At 31.1% G+C, this 20,266-nt stretch overlaps 1 protein-coding gene and 1 long non-coding RNA gene across 2 annotated transcripts; one reads left to right on the top strand and one right to left on the bottom strand.

Annotated features, from left to right (window-relative positions):
• Nucleotides 1–697: 697 nt before the first annotated feature.
• On the bottom strand, nt 698–18,350 carry LOC115886287 (gustatory receptor for sugar taste 64e-like). The gene is made up of 8 exons (XM_030905378.1): nt 18,027–18,350; nt 15,653–15,838; nt 12,830–12,981; nt 12,660–12,776; nt 9,406–9,560; nt 3,878–4,040; nt 3,725–3,814; nt 698–1,392 (listed from the first exon to the last, which is right to left on the bottom strand). The coding sequence occupies exons 1-8, from the start codon at nt 18,325–18,327 to the stop codon at nt 1,282–1,284; spliced, it is 1,275 nt and encodes a 424-aa protein (XP_030761238.1). The 5' UTR covers nt 18,328–18,350; the 3' UTR covers nt 698–1,281.
• LOC115886292 lies at nt 12,660–17,492 on the top strand. Its single transcript, XR_004050869.1, has 4 exons — nt 12,660–12,750; nt 12,817–12,956; nt 16,571–16,748; nt 17,404–17,492. It is a non-coding gene; the product is annotated as an uncharacterized LOC115886292 (long non-coding RNA).
• Nucleotides 18,351–20,266: the final 1,916 nt, after the last annotated feature.

Genomic DNA, 20,266 nt, shown 5'->3' on the forward strand with positions numbered 1-20,266 from the left:
TTTTATATATTTTATAATTTATCGTTAGTAAATATGATTTTATTCATTCTGCCTTAGGGCAGTGACGCCCTCAAAAATCTAAGTTACCTCAACTATCAAAGGTAAATGGTAAAAGAATAATCAGATGGCATGGTTTTTACAGCATAGGCAGCGCACTTTTATATACTTAAAAGACCTTTCCTTAAATTGCTGTCATGACAGTTCTCCCATGACGTATCTGTATTGGGTGTAAACATGTATGTATGTTGCCAATATCAAAAGTAATCATATTTGGTATGTTCTCGGTCGATACGAACTTTTTAACAGACGCTATGCGTTATTTTTAATTCAATATGCTTATTAAGAAGTAAAGTTTGGACAAAACTATAAGTATAAAGGTTTAAGTTTAATAAAATTTCTACAATGCACAGATTTATTTTCATCCTTTTATCTGTAATTTTGTATTTCTATTTCTTTCTATCTCATTCGTTTTAAAAAAGAATTTAAAGAAAACAAAAATATGTAAAGAAACATGTGTTTATTTCTATTTATATATCAATAACAATTAATTATACAAAAAAGATTGTCTAGTCTAAAATTAATTTACAAAACCACAGAGAAACATTTACATATTATCTACTAGTACCAACTTTTATACATATCATATATATTTATACATTATTATATTTATATATGGATATATACCCAGTGTTGGGTAAACACCCGGTATATTGAAATTTGAGTAAATACTTAAGTTGTGGCCGGGTATATATACCTAGTATAAACCCAGTATGTACATACAGGGTACATTTTTGAATATGGGCAAATACCCGCAATATACCCGGTATATACCCACTTATTATGTTAATTTAAGGTACCTATACTGACAAAAAATTTTAACAATAATTTATTGTGAAATACAGCATAAAAAATATCTAAGAATAAATGGTTAGAAAACCATCAGTTACTCAAAGAATGCACATAAGAGTTCACAATAGCAAATACATTCTCTCAAAAACACTTCAGCATAACGCCGGCGTTACAATTTTGATAAATATCTTAATTTTATAAGAGGATTCCTCGACCACCGGTAATATATACAATAACTAATATACCAGGAATAGATCTACACTATTCCTCAATGGGTATATCTATACCCTACACCTTCTGTTCATATACCAAGTATATACCCAAATATTATTTACCTACCCATTGGGACTTACCTACTGCCCCATCACTGTATATATCTAATATCTCTATTGCTGATATTTTATATAAATACAAAAATAAATATAATAAAAGTTATTTTATACAAATCGTTTCATTATGTGTTGAATTTGATGAATATTTTGATTTCATAGCAGGAGAAAACTGAAAAATCATTAGCTCGAAAGTTACAACAGTTGCCGCTGCCTGAAAAAGAAGTAATGCCAACAGTTAAAAATACTAAATATACCACGTTATACCGGGTAGTGTATCGTCGCTAGAAACATAGAAAATCACATGCAAAATTTACATATGCAGACACTAAGCGTAAGTAACTATAACTTAGTAGTGTAGACAGAACAGTAGATAAATGAAACAAGTTTAGATTGGAAAGTACCCATAAGGACAATGTAAATACTATTTGGCGCTATTCTTGCAACGGTCGCGACCCAAAGCTTTTGATAATTTCGGAGCGGTTCGGCTTTTTCCGGAATTATGTCGCCAAATATTATTTAATAATATCTATTTTTTGCTTTTAATTTTATAAATAAAATACAGTGTGTTGCATACAAGAAACTTCATTCTATTACTATTTATATAAGGACATGTATGAAATACCTATGAAACATTGGAAACCAACGTTATGCCACGATCCACGATGGTTTTAACAGTTCACAGTTCACAGCACAGCTTGAACAAGTTTTTAATGCCACTTTTTCACAATAATTATCACGGGTTTGAGTAAATAAAATTTAAAGTAAACTCACAAGATAGCAATAATTACTTTGAAAATAAACTGTTAAAAACTTTTAAAAATTTTCGGTATTTCTTCAATAACAGTAGTTTAAATTTTGAAAGATTTTATAATTTTTTAAGATTCTGACTTTGACAAGAGAAAATTATTTCTGTTTTTACTTGGCGGTTGTTCTCAGCAACCGCTATAGCAGCGCCAGATCGCGTACAACGGCCGCGACCCAAAACAATTATATATTTTGACCGGCATTCCAAACTAAATTTATTTCCTTTTTCTATGGATAGAACAACAAATTACATTTAACATTGACAAAATTAGAGGATGCCAACTTAAGTTGCGTTGGCATTTACCTGGTTTTGCATTATTACCCGTTCAGTTTTAAATTAGAAAATAGATGCAGTTTTTATTAAATTACTTAAAATCTGCTTGTTCAAAAAAAATATGTGTTAAAATTTGGCATGTGTATTTAGCATACGCAGACCTTTAAAAAAAGCTATTGACAACTTCTCTGTAACAGAGGAGCTAATATCTGGATAATTCAAACGACGATACCACCGGTATACCAAATAATAACCAAAACTTTAACTAAAAACCAAGAGTATAATTAAAATATTAAATTCTAAAAAATAAAAATCATAAATTCTTTCTCTGATATGTCAATATAATACAGCGAATATCTGCAAACCCGCTAAAAATTTAGGAACACTTGGATGTAGTGTTTTTAATCAAGGTTTTAGTAAATAAGAAATAAAATGGCAACACCGCATGATACTTAAAAAAATACTGTACTATATGCAAAATTTTATGCTGATTCCAATTATGTACAGAAAAATAGGGGGTGCAATTTAAAAAAAAAACTTTATTTAACTTTGTTTTCGAACACCCTGTATACAAGAAAATATTTTAGGGTATGCACCAAAGGTATGCACCTTTATAAACTATGCAACATCTGTACAAAACTTGTTTTCAGCGACGGTATTAGACTTCCTCGCATTAATGGGCCACCCTATATATTTTGCACCAAAAGTATGCACCTTTATAAACCATGCAACATCTGTACAAAACTTTTTTTCAAAGACGGTATTAGACTTCCTCGCATTAATGGGCCACCCTGTATATTTTGATGTTTAAGCGGAACCAATGTTTATAACGTTATTTTATTAAATAAACAAATAATATGGTAATATAATATAATAATTAAATAATAATAATTATTTTATTGTTTATAACGTTATTAAATTTTGCGTCAAATTGACTTGGAAACGTCAACCGATGTTTTCCACCGTATACTTTTATATACAGGATGAGTCTTAAATAACTGCAAATATTTTTGGGCTGGTAGATCTCGATAAAGCAAACATATTTTCTCTTTGCCCTTTTTCAAATAAGTCCAAAATAACCGAAATATTTTACTTTGAGAATTTCATTTTTTTTTAATTTTGAGAACCGCTGGATCTTTTCTGTATTTTCTTTTTGTAAATTTAATCTACTGCCTATATTGCCATATTATCAAGAAATTATAATTTTATATTTATTTTTTTAATCAAAAACTAAAAAAACTTTTGTAAAAAAAATTTCAAATTTCCCAAAAAAAAATTTTGAAGAAAACAATCATAATCGTGTTTTTGGGGTCGAAATATACTACCCCTAAATATATTTGCACATATTTAAGACTCACCCTGTATTAAATGACAACAATCACAAATAAAATAATCAAATTAAACTAATTTAATTTGCTATCCTATCTCGTACGTATTTCTTCACAATGAGGTAAAAAATACTTACTTGCAAAAGAAAATTTTTGGTTATCAGAAAAAAACCATGTCCCGTAATACCATTGGGCAAATAGTTTATTTGAGTAATAAGTCGACTTACCTGAAACAAAACACTCAATTAAAATTTTCTGTGAACAACGGAAAATTATATTATTTTACGTACATCAGTGGTATAGTTTTCTGTAGGTAGAGAATACAAATATTTTAGTGGCTTCCTAGCTGCTTCGTTTAAAGTTGCCGAATAAAGAGAAACAGCTACCACCCGAAAAACGATGAATCCAAACGAATAGAAAAAGTACACGCTCTCAATAATAGCTTCCCTCTCTCTAAAAAATGAATATACTTTAAGGGTAATTCTAAAACAATAAAAAACAAATACTAATAAGCTCACATTTATGAGAATTACAGAAAAAAGAAACAAGTTATAACTTGATATTAAAAGAATTTCGAACTTCCATTGTCTTTATCAGTCTTAAAATAAAAACTTTGTATTTGTGTGGCGGCCAAATCTGTGGTAAGCATTGCCTGGAAACTTATATCACGGCACATAAAACAATCGGCACGCCAACTCTACTCAGATTCCATTGTTTAAAATTTCTATAAAATTTGACCTTGTCGGCGCCATTATGGTTTCCTAGTCAGGGCCGGATTAAAACGTATTAAAAAATTTCTCAGAAAATACGACAGGGTCGTATTAAAAAAATACTGTAATTGACTGAAACTGAATTTTATTTACAATACTTTTGTCCAAACAAATGAATCGTTAACCGCGCATACTTCTCGAAAAGTAAAAATGAAAAAATCAATTAAATATTTCACCAGGAGTTACAAACAAGAATTAAAAAAATACCAATAAAATATTTATTGAACAATATAAAGAGGCTACGTACAAATTATGCCCATCAATGGGCGTAACAAATTTTATTAATATTCAAATTTCACAAATTAATAAATCCACAATTTTTTTTGAGAAACTTCTATTTTTTTCATGGCAGGAAACAAAGTAGGTACCGCATTGTATTTTATACGGTTACAAAGTGAATTGGTAAACATTTTAAATTCAAAGTGAACAGAACACAACCTGTACTTGTGGGCCTTATTTATATCTTCAATCAAGTCTTCTCCGTTAGCTGCAATTGCCCATGTTCTTGCCCTAAAAATGTATTGTTAACTTGTTACTAATCTATTGTTATTTTCGATATACTCATTTTATTTATTTTTATAATTTTATTTAAATTAATAATATAATTATTTTTAAATTTAATGTTGAATGTCTAGATACAACATTAAATTTTACTAAATATTTAACATTTTAATCTTGCTAATATTTTATATACATATAGGGTGAGTCTTGAATAAGTGCAAATATTTTCAGGGGTGGTATATTTCGACCCCAGGAACACGTTTATGAGTTTTTTCGCTAAAAAAGATATTGAAAATCGTGCATTTTCTTTTAACTTTCCTGTATATTTTTCGAAAACTTTCTAGAACTGCCTGTTCACCGCAAATTTTCCCACGGTATAATTTCTTAATCTCTGATATTACCATAGTTACGGCTTTACTCTATGGTTGCGGCACTAAAAGGGATGCAAATACAGAAAAAATCCGGTGGCTCTTAACTCAACATTAAAAAAAAAAACATTTTTTTTAAACTTAAATAATTCGGTTATTTTGGATTTATCTAAAAAAGTAAGGAGAAAATATGTTTCTTTTATCGAGATCTGCCAGCCCTGAAAATATTTGCACTTATTTAAGACTCACCCTGTATATACGTTTGTTAACATTTAATATAGATGCTGAACTTGTATATTTTTAATTAGATCTTTCTATTTAGCTGAATGTCCTAATATGTATACTACTGTTTTTTTAACTAAAATATGTTAAAATAATTAATCACATATGTATATACATACCTAATCGGATCTCTAGGAAACAGAAAGAAACTTTTATTGCAGTTTAGTCCTCTACTCGGGCAGTTTTTTTGCTGCACAACTTCGCCCAGGGATTTTAAAAACACGTAAAAATTAACGATTTAAAAATGTTCAGAAAAACAAAAATAAATTATATAACACAAGAAACGAAAATAAACTAGAAAAACCAAATATATAACACAATAAACAAAAATAAAACAACAACTATAAAATATAACTCAAGAAATAAACAAAATAAATTAATCCGTACGCTACTGACTCGAATCAGCCGAAAGTGTGCGCAGTCGATGAAAGAAACTACGACACTGGTTACTTTCTGTTGATGGAAACCCTAATGGCGGCGTGCGCGACGGTATGCGCGTAGCGTTCCCGCCAAAGAGAGTTAGCCTGCCGTGTGATTGATATGCCGTGCTTATATGGTGAAATTTTGATAAAATAATTTAGTACACACTAAAAACACGGTATGTCGCTAGTGGTAGGAAAAATAATTTTTAGAGGTTACTAATCTCTGTTTTTTTTCTCAGGTAAGATTTCGACAGACGATGACAGTAGAAAAACAGATGACGTCCCATACCAATCTATTTATTTTACTAAAAAAAGTTTCTAGTAATTTTTAAGTTATGGATGGGTTTAAATATAAATCCGTCATGCGTCGTCTCTTGTTGTTTTTAACCTGTTTTATTGGCTTATTTCAAAAATGACAGATCGTATTTCAATTTTATTGGTTTGACGGAACGATGAACGACAAACGGACGCTGATGCGTATGAACTCGCCTTTAGATTTTGTCTTGCCAAATTATAGGTTATAATTTTGTGTCAACTTTTGTCAAATACCCTGCGTTTTGGAAGATGATGCATTTTATTACGTGTGTTTTGTGTCTTTTGAAGTCAAGTGGAGGAAAAATACCGAAAAATCGAGTGAAAATTAACTATAGACCCAGAGCACAGTTTATGGTTAATACTCGCTGCCCAGGTAGAAAGTCTTATACACCAATAAAGTTACCATTAATAAAGTTCGTATACCATCTCCTCGTAGATAAGTGCATCTCGAATATGGTAGAAGGACCATACTAAAAACTGGAGTAGCTGTAAAATATTGACATCACAGGATAGGTAAATAATGGATTTTAGTACTGCAGAAAAATAATGTCAAAAGGTACTGGTTTAAAAAAATTAAGATTAAAGATAATTAATCAAATTTGGTAAGTGTTATTATTAATAAAATAATTTGTTTTATTTATGTTGTATTATTTATTCCGGTGGAATATTACAAATTTCTATTTGTACATAAGTTATATTGATAAATATAATCATAAATGCGGGAAGTTTCATAAAGCTTGAAAGTAAGAAATAGTAAGTTTAATAGTAGTAAGTTTTTATAATTTTTTTGGTATGTGGTGTCTTGTTCTTGTTTGTTTTGTATTAACACATAACCGTTCTTTATTAAATAAAATAACTCGATTACATTTTTTCAGTTTTATACATTTTTTTCACAATATTTTGAAGTAATCACTTGTCAGTCAAATTTTAATTATATTAATTTCCTGCTATGCGTTTCAGTTGTACCAACTTATTTTTTTCTAAAATAAAATAAACTACTTTGAAATTAAAATGACAGACACATCTATCACTGTCAAGGATCTTCTCGTTGGACAGACTATAGTTTATTTGGATGCCTGTGATATGCATATACAGGGTGTTTCCTAATTAATCTAAAAAATAAAAAATCGTTAGAAAACGAATTAAGGCGGGCTCTTAATAAGTATATTTATTTTTTTCTCGACAACCGTTTGATAAACAAGAAAAACTCAAAAGATCAGTTTTGTTGAAAAAGAATGGCCAGTCAAGAAAAAAATATATTTTCTTTAAAAATGGAGTGGTGTACCATTTATGTTAAGCAAAAAAATCGATTTTTTTTTAATTTTTAACACCCTGTAGATCAGAAAGGAAGTACTTTAGACCCAATGGTTATATAAAAATTGTTTTAAGAACACATGAGGAATCACACCATAATTTTTTTAGACTAATTCGAAAATACCCTGTATATTGTCAACTTGACAATAACTGCTGATAAATCAAAAAATACCTTTTCAGTGAAAAAAGCCTGATTTTCGAAGGAAAAATTTTGATTTTTATTGAATTTGGGCCTGCGTTTGCAAATACTCCTTTGTTTTTTAATTTACTACCTATCTAAATTTTAAATATCATAGTCAGAAATAGTTTTATTATTTATTAACTGTAAAAATGGTGTTTTCTTGTTGTGTTGCATCTTGCAAAGAAACTAACAAAACTGCAAAAATGTACGTGTTTCCAAAAGACGATAAGGTATGTATCTTAGATAAAAGAAAAATATATGGTATGTATTTGTTGTTTGATTTTTTTTTTTTCGTTCGCTTTAAAATCTATAAATCTCGGTCTATTCACTAAACAGCCAGTCGACTTACGATCATTTACATGAAACTCTGTAAAATAAATAAAAAAATAAATTGTAAAATATATTCTTATGTTTTATTAAAGTTACTCTGATATACTAATATATCAGTGTAACTTTAAAAATAAATCCTTTGAATTCAAATATAAACATAAAAAACATTTACAGCAGAAAAGGCGAAGGCGCTGGGTTAAACGTAGTCTCCACTAAAAACACGGAGGGGCGCTTTGACCCAAAATTTTACTATTAAGTTTCATATCTATCTTAATAGTAGATTATTTTCTTTTATCTATGGTGGTAAGTCAAGCCAAGTCACGTTAGAGGACCAAGGTCAAATCCTCAGACTTAATCAGATTAGATTGGTCTAAAAAAAGTCAACGTCAGGGGCTTAGAACACCCTAAAAAAGAAAATGCCACTTCTCCAACTCCCAGTGGATGAAATTCCGAGAATTTATAACTTTGAGAAACACCTCACTGTAGTATTAAGTAATAAAAAGGATTGGAAGGAAGAAACGTTTGCTCAGCATGTAAACGACAATATCATAACGTGGTATACTGATGCTTTCAAGACCAAAGCAGGGACAGGGATAGGAGTGTTTAGGCCGAAAACTAAATACTCCGAACCAATGGGCACCTACCCCAGCATCCTTCAGGCAGAAATCTACGCTATGGAAAGATGCCTACAATTTATCTTAGATAGGAACTATCGAAAACAGGAAATACCCATCTTATCCGATAGTCAAGCAGCACTAAACGCGTTCAACTCAGTAACCATCAATCGAAGTTGGTCAAAGAATGCCTAGAGAAACTCAACAAATTAGGCAAAGAAAATAAAGTCCTCCTACTCTGGGTGCCTGCTCACCAAGGGATAGAAGTCAACGAAAAAGCAAATGATCTAGCTAGAAAAGGAGCGAACACTCTCACTAACTGGACCAGAACCGTTCTGCTTCCCAAGTGGAAACCAACTTAAAACAGAACTGAAGAACTTGGAAGACTCCTTCCGTCACCTGGAATGGGTGTCCTCCAACGGTGTAAGACACTCGAAAAATTACCCAGAACTTACGACGGAGAAAAATCAAAGATTTTCCTTGATTTAAGTAAAAACAAGTCTAGATTGGGTCGTCCAAAATACGAGAGTTTTGGTACGTGACAAATCTGCAGGCTAATTCTCTAATGTGGGGGGGGGAGTTAATATCTTCTCTGGTTAGTGATACAGCTGTCCAAAACGTTGTGTTAATTAAATTATATAAAGACATTTAAAAGTCGAAATTCTTTTAGTATCAATTTTGAATAATTATCTACTGCAATCAAAACTAGACCTTAACTCACTTTATGCTATTATATAGCTGAATGCAAAGGAAAAATATGTTGTTTAAAAAGGATATTAGAACTAGACTGGCAATTTGAACATCTACTACTTTGGTCAAGTAAGAAACTTTATAGTAGTCTTCCCGAATTTCTTTCCAAAATTTTGTTGGTGGATTCTGAAATAAAAAGAATATTAAGAAATTAATATTGATTATTGTATATACAGGGTGAGTTTTCTACGATGTTCTCTATGGGTATCTCGGAAACTACTGGAGTTAGGGAGTCGGTTAAATGGGAAAAAATTGCAGTATTGTGGGGTCATAAATATGCGCCTTTCAGATTTTTGAAAAAGTTCATGGCTTACTAGATATTTCGAAAAAAACAAATTTCGCCTATTTTAAAAATTGTCCCTAATTCCGTTGTAATTTATTTTAGACAAAAAGTTTTCAGATAAAAGTTGTAGATAATCACATCCCTAATAAGTTTCTGTTCTCCGTTTTTTTCTAAAGCCTGCTATTTTTGACATATGACACAAACATATGTTTTTTTTAATGGAAACCATAGTTGGCCATGACTTCAAAAAAAGCGCCATTTTTAAGGCTTTTCAGTGATATAAGCTATAATATGTTTTCTTCGAAAAATTACTGAGATATACCCAATTCTTATCATTTTAAAACAATTTCACATAGTTAGCCATGGAAACAAGTTCAATCGTCGATGCTCTCAGAAATGTTAACTGTCACATCCAAACTTTATAAATTAAAATAAACAAACATTGTAAATATGAATTTTTCACATGAAGAAAAGCGTGTACATTTCCGAGGATACGTTGAGTGGTGAACGTTACTTACTCGCTTTTTAGGGTTAGGGGTTGGGGTCGCTTTTAGGTTTTCAAGACATGTTAGAAAAGTTAAATTTAGAGACTCGCGCATCAATAGAGTGATTCCAACATAACTTTCAGTATGAAACAACCCCCTATAAATGAAACAAATGTTAAAAATTATATATATAATTATGCAAATTCAGGGATAGGAAGAGGTGGACCAATTGCATGGGTTTCCTCGATCACCTGACCTATCCATTTTAGATTTTTTATGCGATATGGTTAACAACAAGATTTACAAAAGAACTTATGAATTAAGAGAGGCACTAGAAGAGGCGGTACGGGACAAGTTTAATAAACTCGACCCGTCACGTCGTTCTGTGAGAAAAGCTAGTAATTCAGTTTTGAAAAGATGCATTTATGTACTCAAAAAAATGGCGGATTTTTTTATAATTTTCTAAAATAACTTAAAGTGTATGTAGTGATATTATTTTTTTAAGTTTTAGTGTTGTGTTGGTAAATTGTAAAGAACGGTTTAATAAAATATTCTATCTTTTTATAAGTTATAAATCATAACAAAATAAGAATAGCATGCTAACTAAGTGAAATTAGTCAAGAAAGATAATGATTGGCTATAACTCAGTAATTTTCAAAAAAAAACATATTATAGCTTATATCACTGAAAAGCCTTAAAAATGGCGCTTTTTTGAAGTCATGACCAACTATGGTTTCCATTTAAAAAAAAACTTAAAAAAATATGTTTTTGTCATATGTCAAAAATGACAGGCTTTAGAAAAAAAAAACGGAGAACAAAATCTCATTAAGGATGTGATTATCTACAACTTTTATCTGAAAAGTTTTTGTCTATAGTAGATTATAACGGAATTAGGGACACTTTTTAAAATAGCCAAAATTTGTTTTTTTCGAAATATCTAGTAAGCCATGAACTTTTTCAGAAATCTGAAAGGCGCATATTTATGACCCCACAAAACTGCAATTCTTTCCCCATTTAACCGACTCTCTATCTTCAGTAGTTTCCGAGATACCCATAGAGAACATCGTAGAAAACTCACCCTGTATATTCTATAGTGTCTACTTTAGATACTAAATTATGGAGATTACATTTCCAACAGCCAGTTTTTACGTTTTAAAATAAAGTTTACAGATTGTCAAAACAATAGTGTATCTAACTTCGGTTCTACAGATAAAAATAAAACAAAAAGTTCCTATGAACATTGAACATATGCCCCAAAATAGTTTCCGAGGAATTTACAACCCTCGAAAAGTTAAATAAAAATAATATATTTGGTTTATTTTTAAGAAGATTGCTAAACCGTTTAACTTGAAATTTGGTAGTCTTACATACATTTCAATGCCAAAGCGAATGGCATAGCTTAAAATTTTGTAACAGCTCTGAAAGGGTATTTTCCATTAGGGTAGACTTAAAAATTTTCACACATGACATAAAAAGCTAGGACTATTTTACGTTAAAGGTTACGATGCATTGATTTTACTATTATTATCGAAAATCGAAATGATAAAATGTAAAGAAATTGTAAATAATTTAATCTCATAATAATAAATAATAATAGCTCCCGTATATAGCGTTTAACGCCTTGGGAGTAGCAAGGTACAGCTTGCCAAGCTAGAGCCGTTCGGTATACAAGGAAGGTAATGTGGCTAGCACTACGCTTCAACCGTCTATTATTACCTCAGAATTATGAATCCCAAGTACTCATTTAAGGCTGAGTCGACCTAGGTACCCAAACTATTTTTATTTTAATAAAAATAGTCGGCTGATGCAATGCCGGGTGTGGGAATCGAACCCACTACCTTGAGATTGGTAGACGAGAGCCTGTCTACGCCACCGGGCACCTTAATTTAATCTCATTAATCTCTCTCTCATAATTTAATCTCATAATTTCGCTAATTCTAGAATCGATACATCTTAATATTTGAAAGGAAATTAACTTAAATAAACTTAAAAACCATTCACCGTTTCGAACTAAAATAAGGGCACCTTTTTATGTCATTTGTAGAAATTACTGTATCTGTAGTACTCTCTACCACTAGTACTCTCTACCCTAATGGAAAGCCTTTCAGGGCTGTTACAGAATTTTACTTATCACCATTCGCTTTGGCATTAAAATGTTTGTAAGAGTTCCAAATTTCAAGAGAAACGGTATACCACTGTTCTTAAAGATAAGCAAAATATATTATTCTTATTTATCCTTTCGAGGATTGTAACTTCCTCAGGGAGAATTTTAGGGTATATATGTACATACATAAGAACTTTTTGTTTTAGTTTTATCTGTAGAATAATCCACCAAAGTTAGAAACACTATTTTTTGACACCCTGTATATGTATTGACGTTTTGTGCTTTTATCAATATGTATTCTATATTTTTACCTAAACTATATTCTAGTTCTATTATCTAAAAATGTAAATTACCTTATATTGCTTTATCCTGCTAGATATTTGATTAAATTTCTCCCTAAGAGATACACTGATTAGGATGATAAAGAGATCAGTAAAATTCCAGGTAAAGGTGCTAACAATATTAGTGAACTAAAAAAAGCTCTATTTGATTTTTATAATTTGTTCCTAGTATAAGAACATACCTCCACTAGAACAGCGGTCCAATGTGTATATCCAAGTAATTTAAACCATTGTGGAAAAGCAGAACCAAAATATATTTCAACTGGATATTTCTTGAAATTTTCACAAGTAAAACTGGACTGTACGTTCGTGAGTATGAAAAAAACGTGCTCTACTAAAATATAAAGAAAACTATCACTAATATAACTAAACTAAAACTAATGTTGAAAATCCCAGCAATAGATTAATATTAACTGAAATGGACTTTTTTCACAGATTTTTTTTCTCTATCCGCTATTTGTTTGTACATATTTTTCTACTTTTGCATTATCAAGTAATCAGTTTTCTTTATAAAAGTTCATAAAATTCAAGTATATTTCCATCTAGTAGATAGTCTATGAATAAACCAGCATATATCTACGTCTTCCTTGTTTATTATAGTCTGTCCAACGGGAGGATTTCAGAGAGTGACAGTTGTGTTTGTCATTTTAATTTACTGGCAAATTGTATTTTCTGTCGTTTTTTGTAAGTCGCCTGTCGAAATATCTAATTTACTGGACAAAATATAATGTCTTAAGATGGCACATGTTTGTGATATTTTGACCTTCCATCAGAAAAATCGATACACAGGATAAATTGGCATAGAAATAGAAGAACCCTTCTTTTGGGGGAGATACCCGGCCGCATATTTATATGTTGCACACAGATTATACATTCGGAATTAGTCGGGTCTGCTGCAATTCGGCGGTATGTAAGTTATACTCGGAAGCGCACTTTCTTGGATAAAGCACGATAAAGCGAGTGCAACATACAGAGTAGCGTAGGCGTTATTATGAATAATTATGTTTTGTGAATTGATGACTTATATTGGTATTGTATATATTATATTTTCCAACCCTTCTAACGATATAGCATGGGAGCAAAAATAAATTATATATGTGAATGAATAAGCATACTCTGATTCAAAATTTCGGGAATCGGAATAAAGAACACCGATACTCTAGAAGATCAATATCTATCACCCAACATTACCTAGACATAACCTTAATTTTTACAAGTTCTTTATAGCTAGGATCAATGACTAAAGAATAAAATGACATGTAACGCCCATATACAGGCTGCAGAATAATTTGTGACCTTATAGGCCATTCTTTCGATGGCAAACAATGAGTCATCATTTGGTCACCAGCGACAATTTTAGCGATTTTTAATCGTTTGTGTGTAGTGAACTTTGTATAAACTTTATTACAATGGTGATTAGTTGTTCAGCTTCAAGTGTAAACGCCACAGCGATAAGAAAGAGCCAGGAGTTACGTTTCATAGGTAAATAAACAGTCCGCCCCACCTTTTTAGCGTTTTCTTATTGAATTCAATAATTATTCTTCAATTTCAATTAACATCTATATGTACTTGATATGTGCTATACGTCGATACTAGTTTTGTACCTTTTGTTAACATTTTAATACGGTTTTTTTCGTAATTAATTAGTATGATACACCATAGGCGTAGTCAAAACAATTATCAAAAAATATAAATATTGCTTCAAACAGCTAGGTTAAGAAAAATATGTGCCACGGCACTGTTTGGTGACATCGTCACAATTTGCTCTCGGGTGTTATTTGTCCTTGGATTCTTTAGTCATTGGCTAGGCTGCGATTAGTGTTTTATTTTTTTAATTTTAAATAGCATGGAAAAGTTACCGGAAAATTGCGAATACAAAAAGTGGATTAAAACTCATTTTAATTACGACTGAAAAGTCAGGAAGAAGTAGAGGTGAGATTTAAGTTTAGTTTTTTATGATTTCAGGAGCCATAGCACGTAATTCTTTAAGATGATTGTAAGCGTTTCACTAAAAACAAACTACAAATGTTTACAAACTAGTTTACATACCGAAGAGAACTAAAAATATTTAGCTAAAAGAAAGTTTAGGTATACCAAGCGTTTTGTTGATTACTAACCAAATTTATCTCCAATTACAAAATTACAAAGAACATACTGGCATTTTTTTAGTAGGTAATTTGTTTTAGTAATTTGTCGTGAATTTTTGATATGAAATAGTTCTTTTAAGATCTGTTTTCAGGAATGCGTGAAAAAACGCACATTAGCACAAACTGCATACATTCTTTTTAATATTTAATAAATTGTGTTTGACAAAACTTCATTTTGTATACATTTATTGTCCAGGATTATAATTTTATTTATAGATTTTTCACATATTTTCTATTAAATCACAATTTTCAACCAACTTCAGTTAAGTTTTATGAATTTTATCAAAACTAACGACGACATAGGTCAATAAGTATGTCTTTATAGCATTTTAAAATTTATGATAGGCAAATGAATGGGCATCTCACATTTATATCTTAAATCATTCTCATTGCATAATACATAACCTTCTATAAATACAACTTAATTAAACTACATTTTTAACTGCTTATACCATATAAAAAATAAACGTAAGTAGGTACCTATGGCACGTTATATACAACAATTTTGAAGGTTTTTTAAAGAGACTGAGAATATCATAAAAAATATCAAGCGTGTTTCATAAAAGAATAGTTACCTAACTAGTTAAGCGCTACCTAACTCCTATAAGCGCCAAAATTAAACTGGCATAGGTATACACACATATGTTACAATGTTTCTGTATGTTGCACTCGCTTTATCCAAGAAAGTGCTCTCCCGAGTATAACTTACATACCACCGAATCGCAGCAGAGCCGCAGACCCGACTAATTCCGAATGGAATTTTCTGTGTGCAACATACAAATATGCTACCCGGCCCCTACCAATTTATACTGCTTTTCGATAGTTTGATTGGATGAAAAGGATTATTTAGGTACTTACTTAATCCAAAGAACATGAACGATGTTGCTCTCAGAATATTTGTCCTTCTGACGTTTTTATTAACTGCATAGTCCCTCATTGACATCTCCACATAGGAGAATTCTTTAAGGATTCCCTGCCACCTCATCGCCAAATATATGAAATGTACTGCAGCGAAAGTATTTGATATATAAAAGCATGTTACAGCTAAAGAGATAAAAATAACGTGAATTAGATTTACGTAGAACTGATATTAGTTTCATATTTGTACGTCTCATCTTTTAATTTATTGTATTAGGGTGAATAATAATTAGTAATAATAATAATTAATATAATAATATATTAATAATTATTTGATATTATAATTATTTGATTATTGTTATTCACCCTGTATACTATAGCATTTAATTTTTTGAAAAAACGCGCAATGTTTGTTGAATTGTAAGACAGCGCTTCCTATCGGCTACGTTCAAAAGCATATTATTATTATTTTTATGGTATAATATAGAGTAAGGAACGCTCTTTTAAACGAGCCCTCGTTAGTTGAATTCTGATCATCCAGTCCGGAGTTATTAACATTTAAATAAAAACAAATCTAACCTTCCCCCACCACTTTATTTTGGCAGATAGGGAAAAATGGTTTTAACAAAAATTATTCAAAATTTACTAGATTATGAGGCTATTATTTTAGTACCCGTTATCTAGGCAAAATTGTGCAAAAACTTCTTTTCCTTATTTTTTATAGCAGTTGGGCCCTCTATCGGCCGTTCTACAAACTTGAAAATAATTTCTAGCAATTTCTCATAGCCTCTTTAGTTATAAGTATTTTTTTCCGCATGCCTTGCAGTTAATACTTTCCGAGATACAGCCGAGAGCTATTCTTAGTGGGCCACCCTGTACATCAGATATTTGCATTTTAAGTCCCATTGGATCTTTCAGGATCAGGCGATGTAGGAGCTGAGTACAGAATTTCGAAACTGATATATTTGTATGTTCTGGATACTATTGCATTTACTGGTGGAAACATCGACATAAAATTTGACTTTGGTGCGGAATGCTTTGGGATGCTTTTTGAGTGAAACATCTCAACACAACTGTTCAGTCAAGACCAATTATAGTAAGTACCTCGCACATCGTATAGTTTTATTGTTTTTTTTTTTTAATTAAGGCTGACATTCTTTTTCAAAATATTTATTTATATCCCTAAAATTATTAAAAAAAATATCACAGGATGACAAAAAGAAAAAAAAAACAAAAACTGTTCATTTTATAATTCTCCATCTAACACAAGAATAATATACAGGGTGTTCCATTTAAAAAAAACGAAGAACCATTATTTTATATTTTAGAAAGTTTGACATAGAATTTTAAACACTCTGTGTATAATTTAAGACTGTGATATTTATAGCAAAGTAACTACAGACGACTATACCTAATAAGCACTTAGTATAGTTTTGATTTGATGACATGTTTTGTACCTATTTTTTATAATTTTTATAAAAACCGCTGAAAAAAATATTTTTAATTTTTTTTTATTAATATCTGTGAAACTATCAAAACATATTTAATAATATCTAAGAATTATGTAAAGTGATCAGAAAGAAAGCTAAAAATGGAATAATATACAGGGTGTTTTATTTAAATAAAATCATCCAGATCCCCTCACACTTCTTTGAGCCACTCTGTAGAAATTAAAATATATTCTTGAAATACATCTTAGTACATACTTTATGTTGGCACTGAAATAAATTTCTTAAGTTTTTTTATTCTAGGTGCTACAGATGCCCGACGCACTATTGCCAGACCCTGTATATTACACGATCGAAAAAAAGCGGCGTCAGAGGTCAGAGTTGTCTTTGAAATGAAGATCCCTCTAATTTTATATATAAAAATTATATGGTGTTGTCATCGATCGTCATTCTAAGCAAATTTGTTTTTTTTATATTACAGTAAATACATAATGAAATTTGACTTGATAATACTGAAATTTTAAATTAAAATAAAAGCCCCCCCCCCTCTCAGGTTCTGCTGAGCACCCCCAGAGAAATCTTGAATTATGACTCTTGGCTACGTATTAATTTTTATTTGCTTGTGATGTATTAAAAATGACGTTTTCTAGTTTTGTTTAGTTAATATTATTTTGTTGTGTTCAAAAAATGTTTTTTGTTCAATTTTTTTTTTAGAAAATTTGTAGGTATTTAAGTAATTTACGGAAATACGGTTTGATAACCAAGATTATTTTCTGGAATGAACTCAAGTATGTAAAGATGTATTTTGCGATACAAGTATAAAATAAAAGGTTTATATCACTTGCTCTTTTGCATCTTGTATTCATCAAAAATCAGGTTAACACTAAACTCAACAACACTGATACATAGCAAAAGAAAATAATTACCAGTTTCGTCGATCACAAATCCATAGACCGCCAACTTAACTATACAAGCGATCGCCATGGCCAAAACGCATCCCACGTGCACCGAGGCGTACACCATTCGGAAACTGACCCACTTGAACTTGACATCCTGCACGTTTTTGCTGATTCCTTGCAACGGCATCAAGCCGAAAAACTGGGACAAGATCAGCGCGAATCGTATATTGTCGTAGAAATGACGCGGTCTAAAAGGCACGATGCCGTTGGCATTGCTCTCGTCAATGGTTAGCGACGTTTCCGACTTCATCTTCTTTAGAACACGCATTGCGCCGTTGAGGAGCTGCTGCAGTGGACGTATCCACATGGAGAATGGTCTGTAATCGTCCATCTTGGAGAGCAGTTATTGTTTTGCGATCTTATCGCTATTATGTTAATGGAAAAACGCGTAGTTCGAGTGGTGTAAACATTTTTCGCAGATTGATTTTTTATTTAGACGCTGATTTAATAGATTTTTATAACGGTGATGCATACAGATAAAATAATCTAAATAAATAAAACAAACACGGGTTAATTACATCAATTATAACACAAGAACGGCTGGGCCATTTTTAATGATCTGTGATTTGTTGAATTCGTCTCCGCCCCGAATATCAAAATGACTCGGAAAAATCAGCGGAAAAAAATATACAGAAAATTAATTTTTAAATAAATAAAGTGTGGGACTTGGCTACCTGCAGCAATTGACAACTCAAATCATGCACGCTTATAGCTTATTTGTTATAATTGATGTCCACAGAAAAAATATAAATGCGCTGTGGGAGTATATTGAAAAGCATATAGATTTGAAAAAGGGTTTTATTTTGTAACTTAAGTGATTTAATTTTGTACAAAAGGAATATTCTTCCTCGGCTTTTTGCTTTACTGAAGTCTTCTAGTAGGGATTTGCAATTAAATTTTGCAGCTAAATCTGGGCTTCGATTGAAAGTTTTGTTAAAGCAGATAGTCGGTCCTGCTTCAAACTGTTTCTTAAGTATAGTGTTTTATAACATTTAACTTCTTCAAAAAACTTCTTTCTGCGGAAGCTGTACTTACAGGCATAGTCAACATTATTCTAATAGCAATATAAACATTGGGACAGATGTCTTTCAAATCATATTGAAAAGCATATAGATTTGAAAAAAGGTTTTATTTTGTAACTTAAGTGATTTAATTTTTTACAAAAGGAATATTCTTCCTCGGCTTTTTGCTTTACTGAAGTCTTCTAGTAAGGATTTGCAATTAAATTTTGCAGCTAAATCTGGGCTTCGATTGAATGTTTTGCTAAAGCAGATGGTCGGTCCTGCTTCATACTGTTTCTTAAGTATAGTGTTTTATAACTTTTAACTTCTTCGAAAAACTTCTTTCTGCGGAAGCTGTACTTACAGGCATAGTCAACATTACTCTAATAGCAATATAAACATTGGGATAGATGTCTTTCAAATAATTTGTAATTAGATATTGAATCATTTGATTGGCATCTCTAATGGAGTTTGGTAGATTAGGCACTAAAAGTTGTAGTTCTTGGTAAAGCTCATAAGATTGTGTCACTTTGCTTTCTCCATTTTAAAATGCTACACTAAAATCATTACAGTGCTTCAAAATCAAAAATCTCGTTATTTGGCAAATATTTTAAATTGTTTATGTCGTACCAGAATCCAAAATTTGTTCTAATATTCACTGAGAGCAGTAAACCTTGTGTTAATGTCTTCTTTACTTTGTCTTGTAAAGTTGAATATACTAACAACCTACGATGCTGTCTTTCGCCATTGCTCAATTTTCTCGTACAATAAAAATTCGAAAAGAGTCTTTCATTTTCATATTTTGGATAATATTCACTACTAAGATCTAAATTTTGTTGGGGAACCCAAATTCTGATTCGTTGTTCTCCCGAAAATTTGCTGTAGCTGTGTAATGTGCCAGCGTCAAGATTGCGGGAAGGCATAGAGCTCAATGCCACTTGTAGATTTGTTGGATTCACTTTTTCTTTCATCATTCTTTTGAAAATAATTTGTTTCTAATTCTGATCTGTCAACGATTGAAAGACTTTTGTTTTTAACTTCTTCTGCTTCTGGCGACATATTCGCTTCATTCATTTGAGACTCAGTAGTCATATCTAAATCTGCAGCTTCAGAGGTCGATAAATTTTTTATTTAAAAATGTTCTCACATTAGCACCGACAGCTTCATTACCTACGGTTATCTCTGCTTTTTTCTTTCGCTTTGATA

Source organism: Sitophilus oryzae, unplaced genomic scaffold (genome assembly GCF_002938485.1).
Source record: "Sitophilus oryzae breed Bouriz unplaced genomic scaffold, Soryzae_2.0 scaffold_482_pilon_pilon, whole genome shotgun sequence".
Classification (NCBI taxonomy): Eukaryota; Metazoa; Arthropoda; class Insecta; order Coleoptera; family Curculionidae; genus Sitophilus; species Sitophilus oryzae.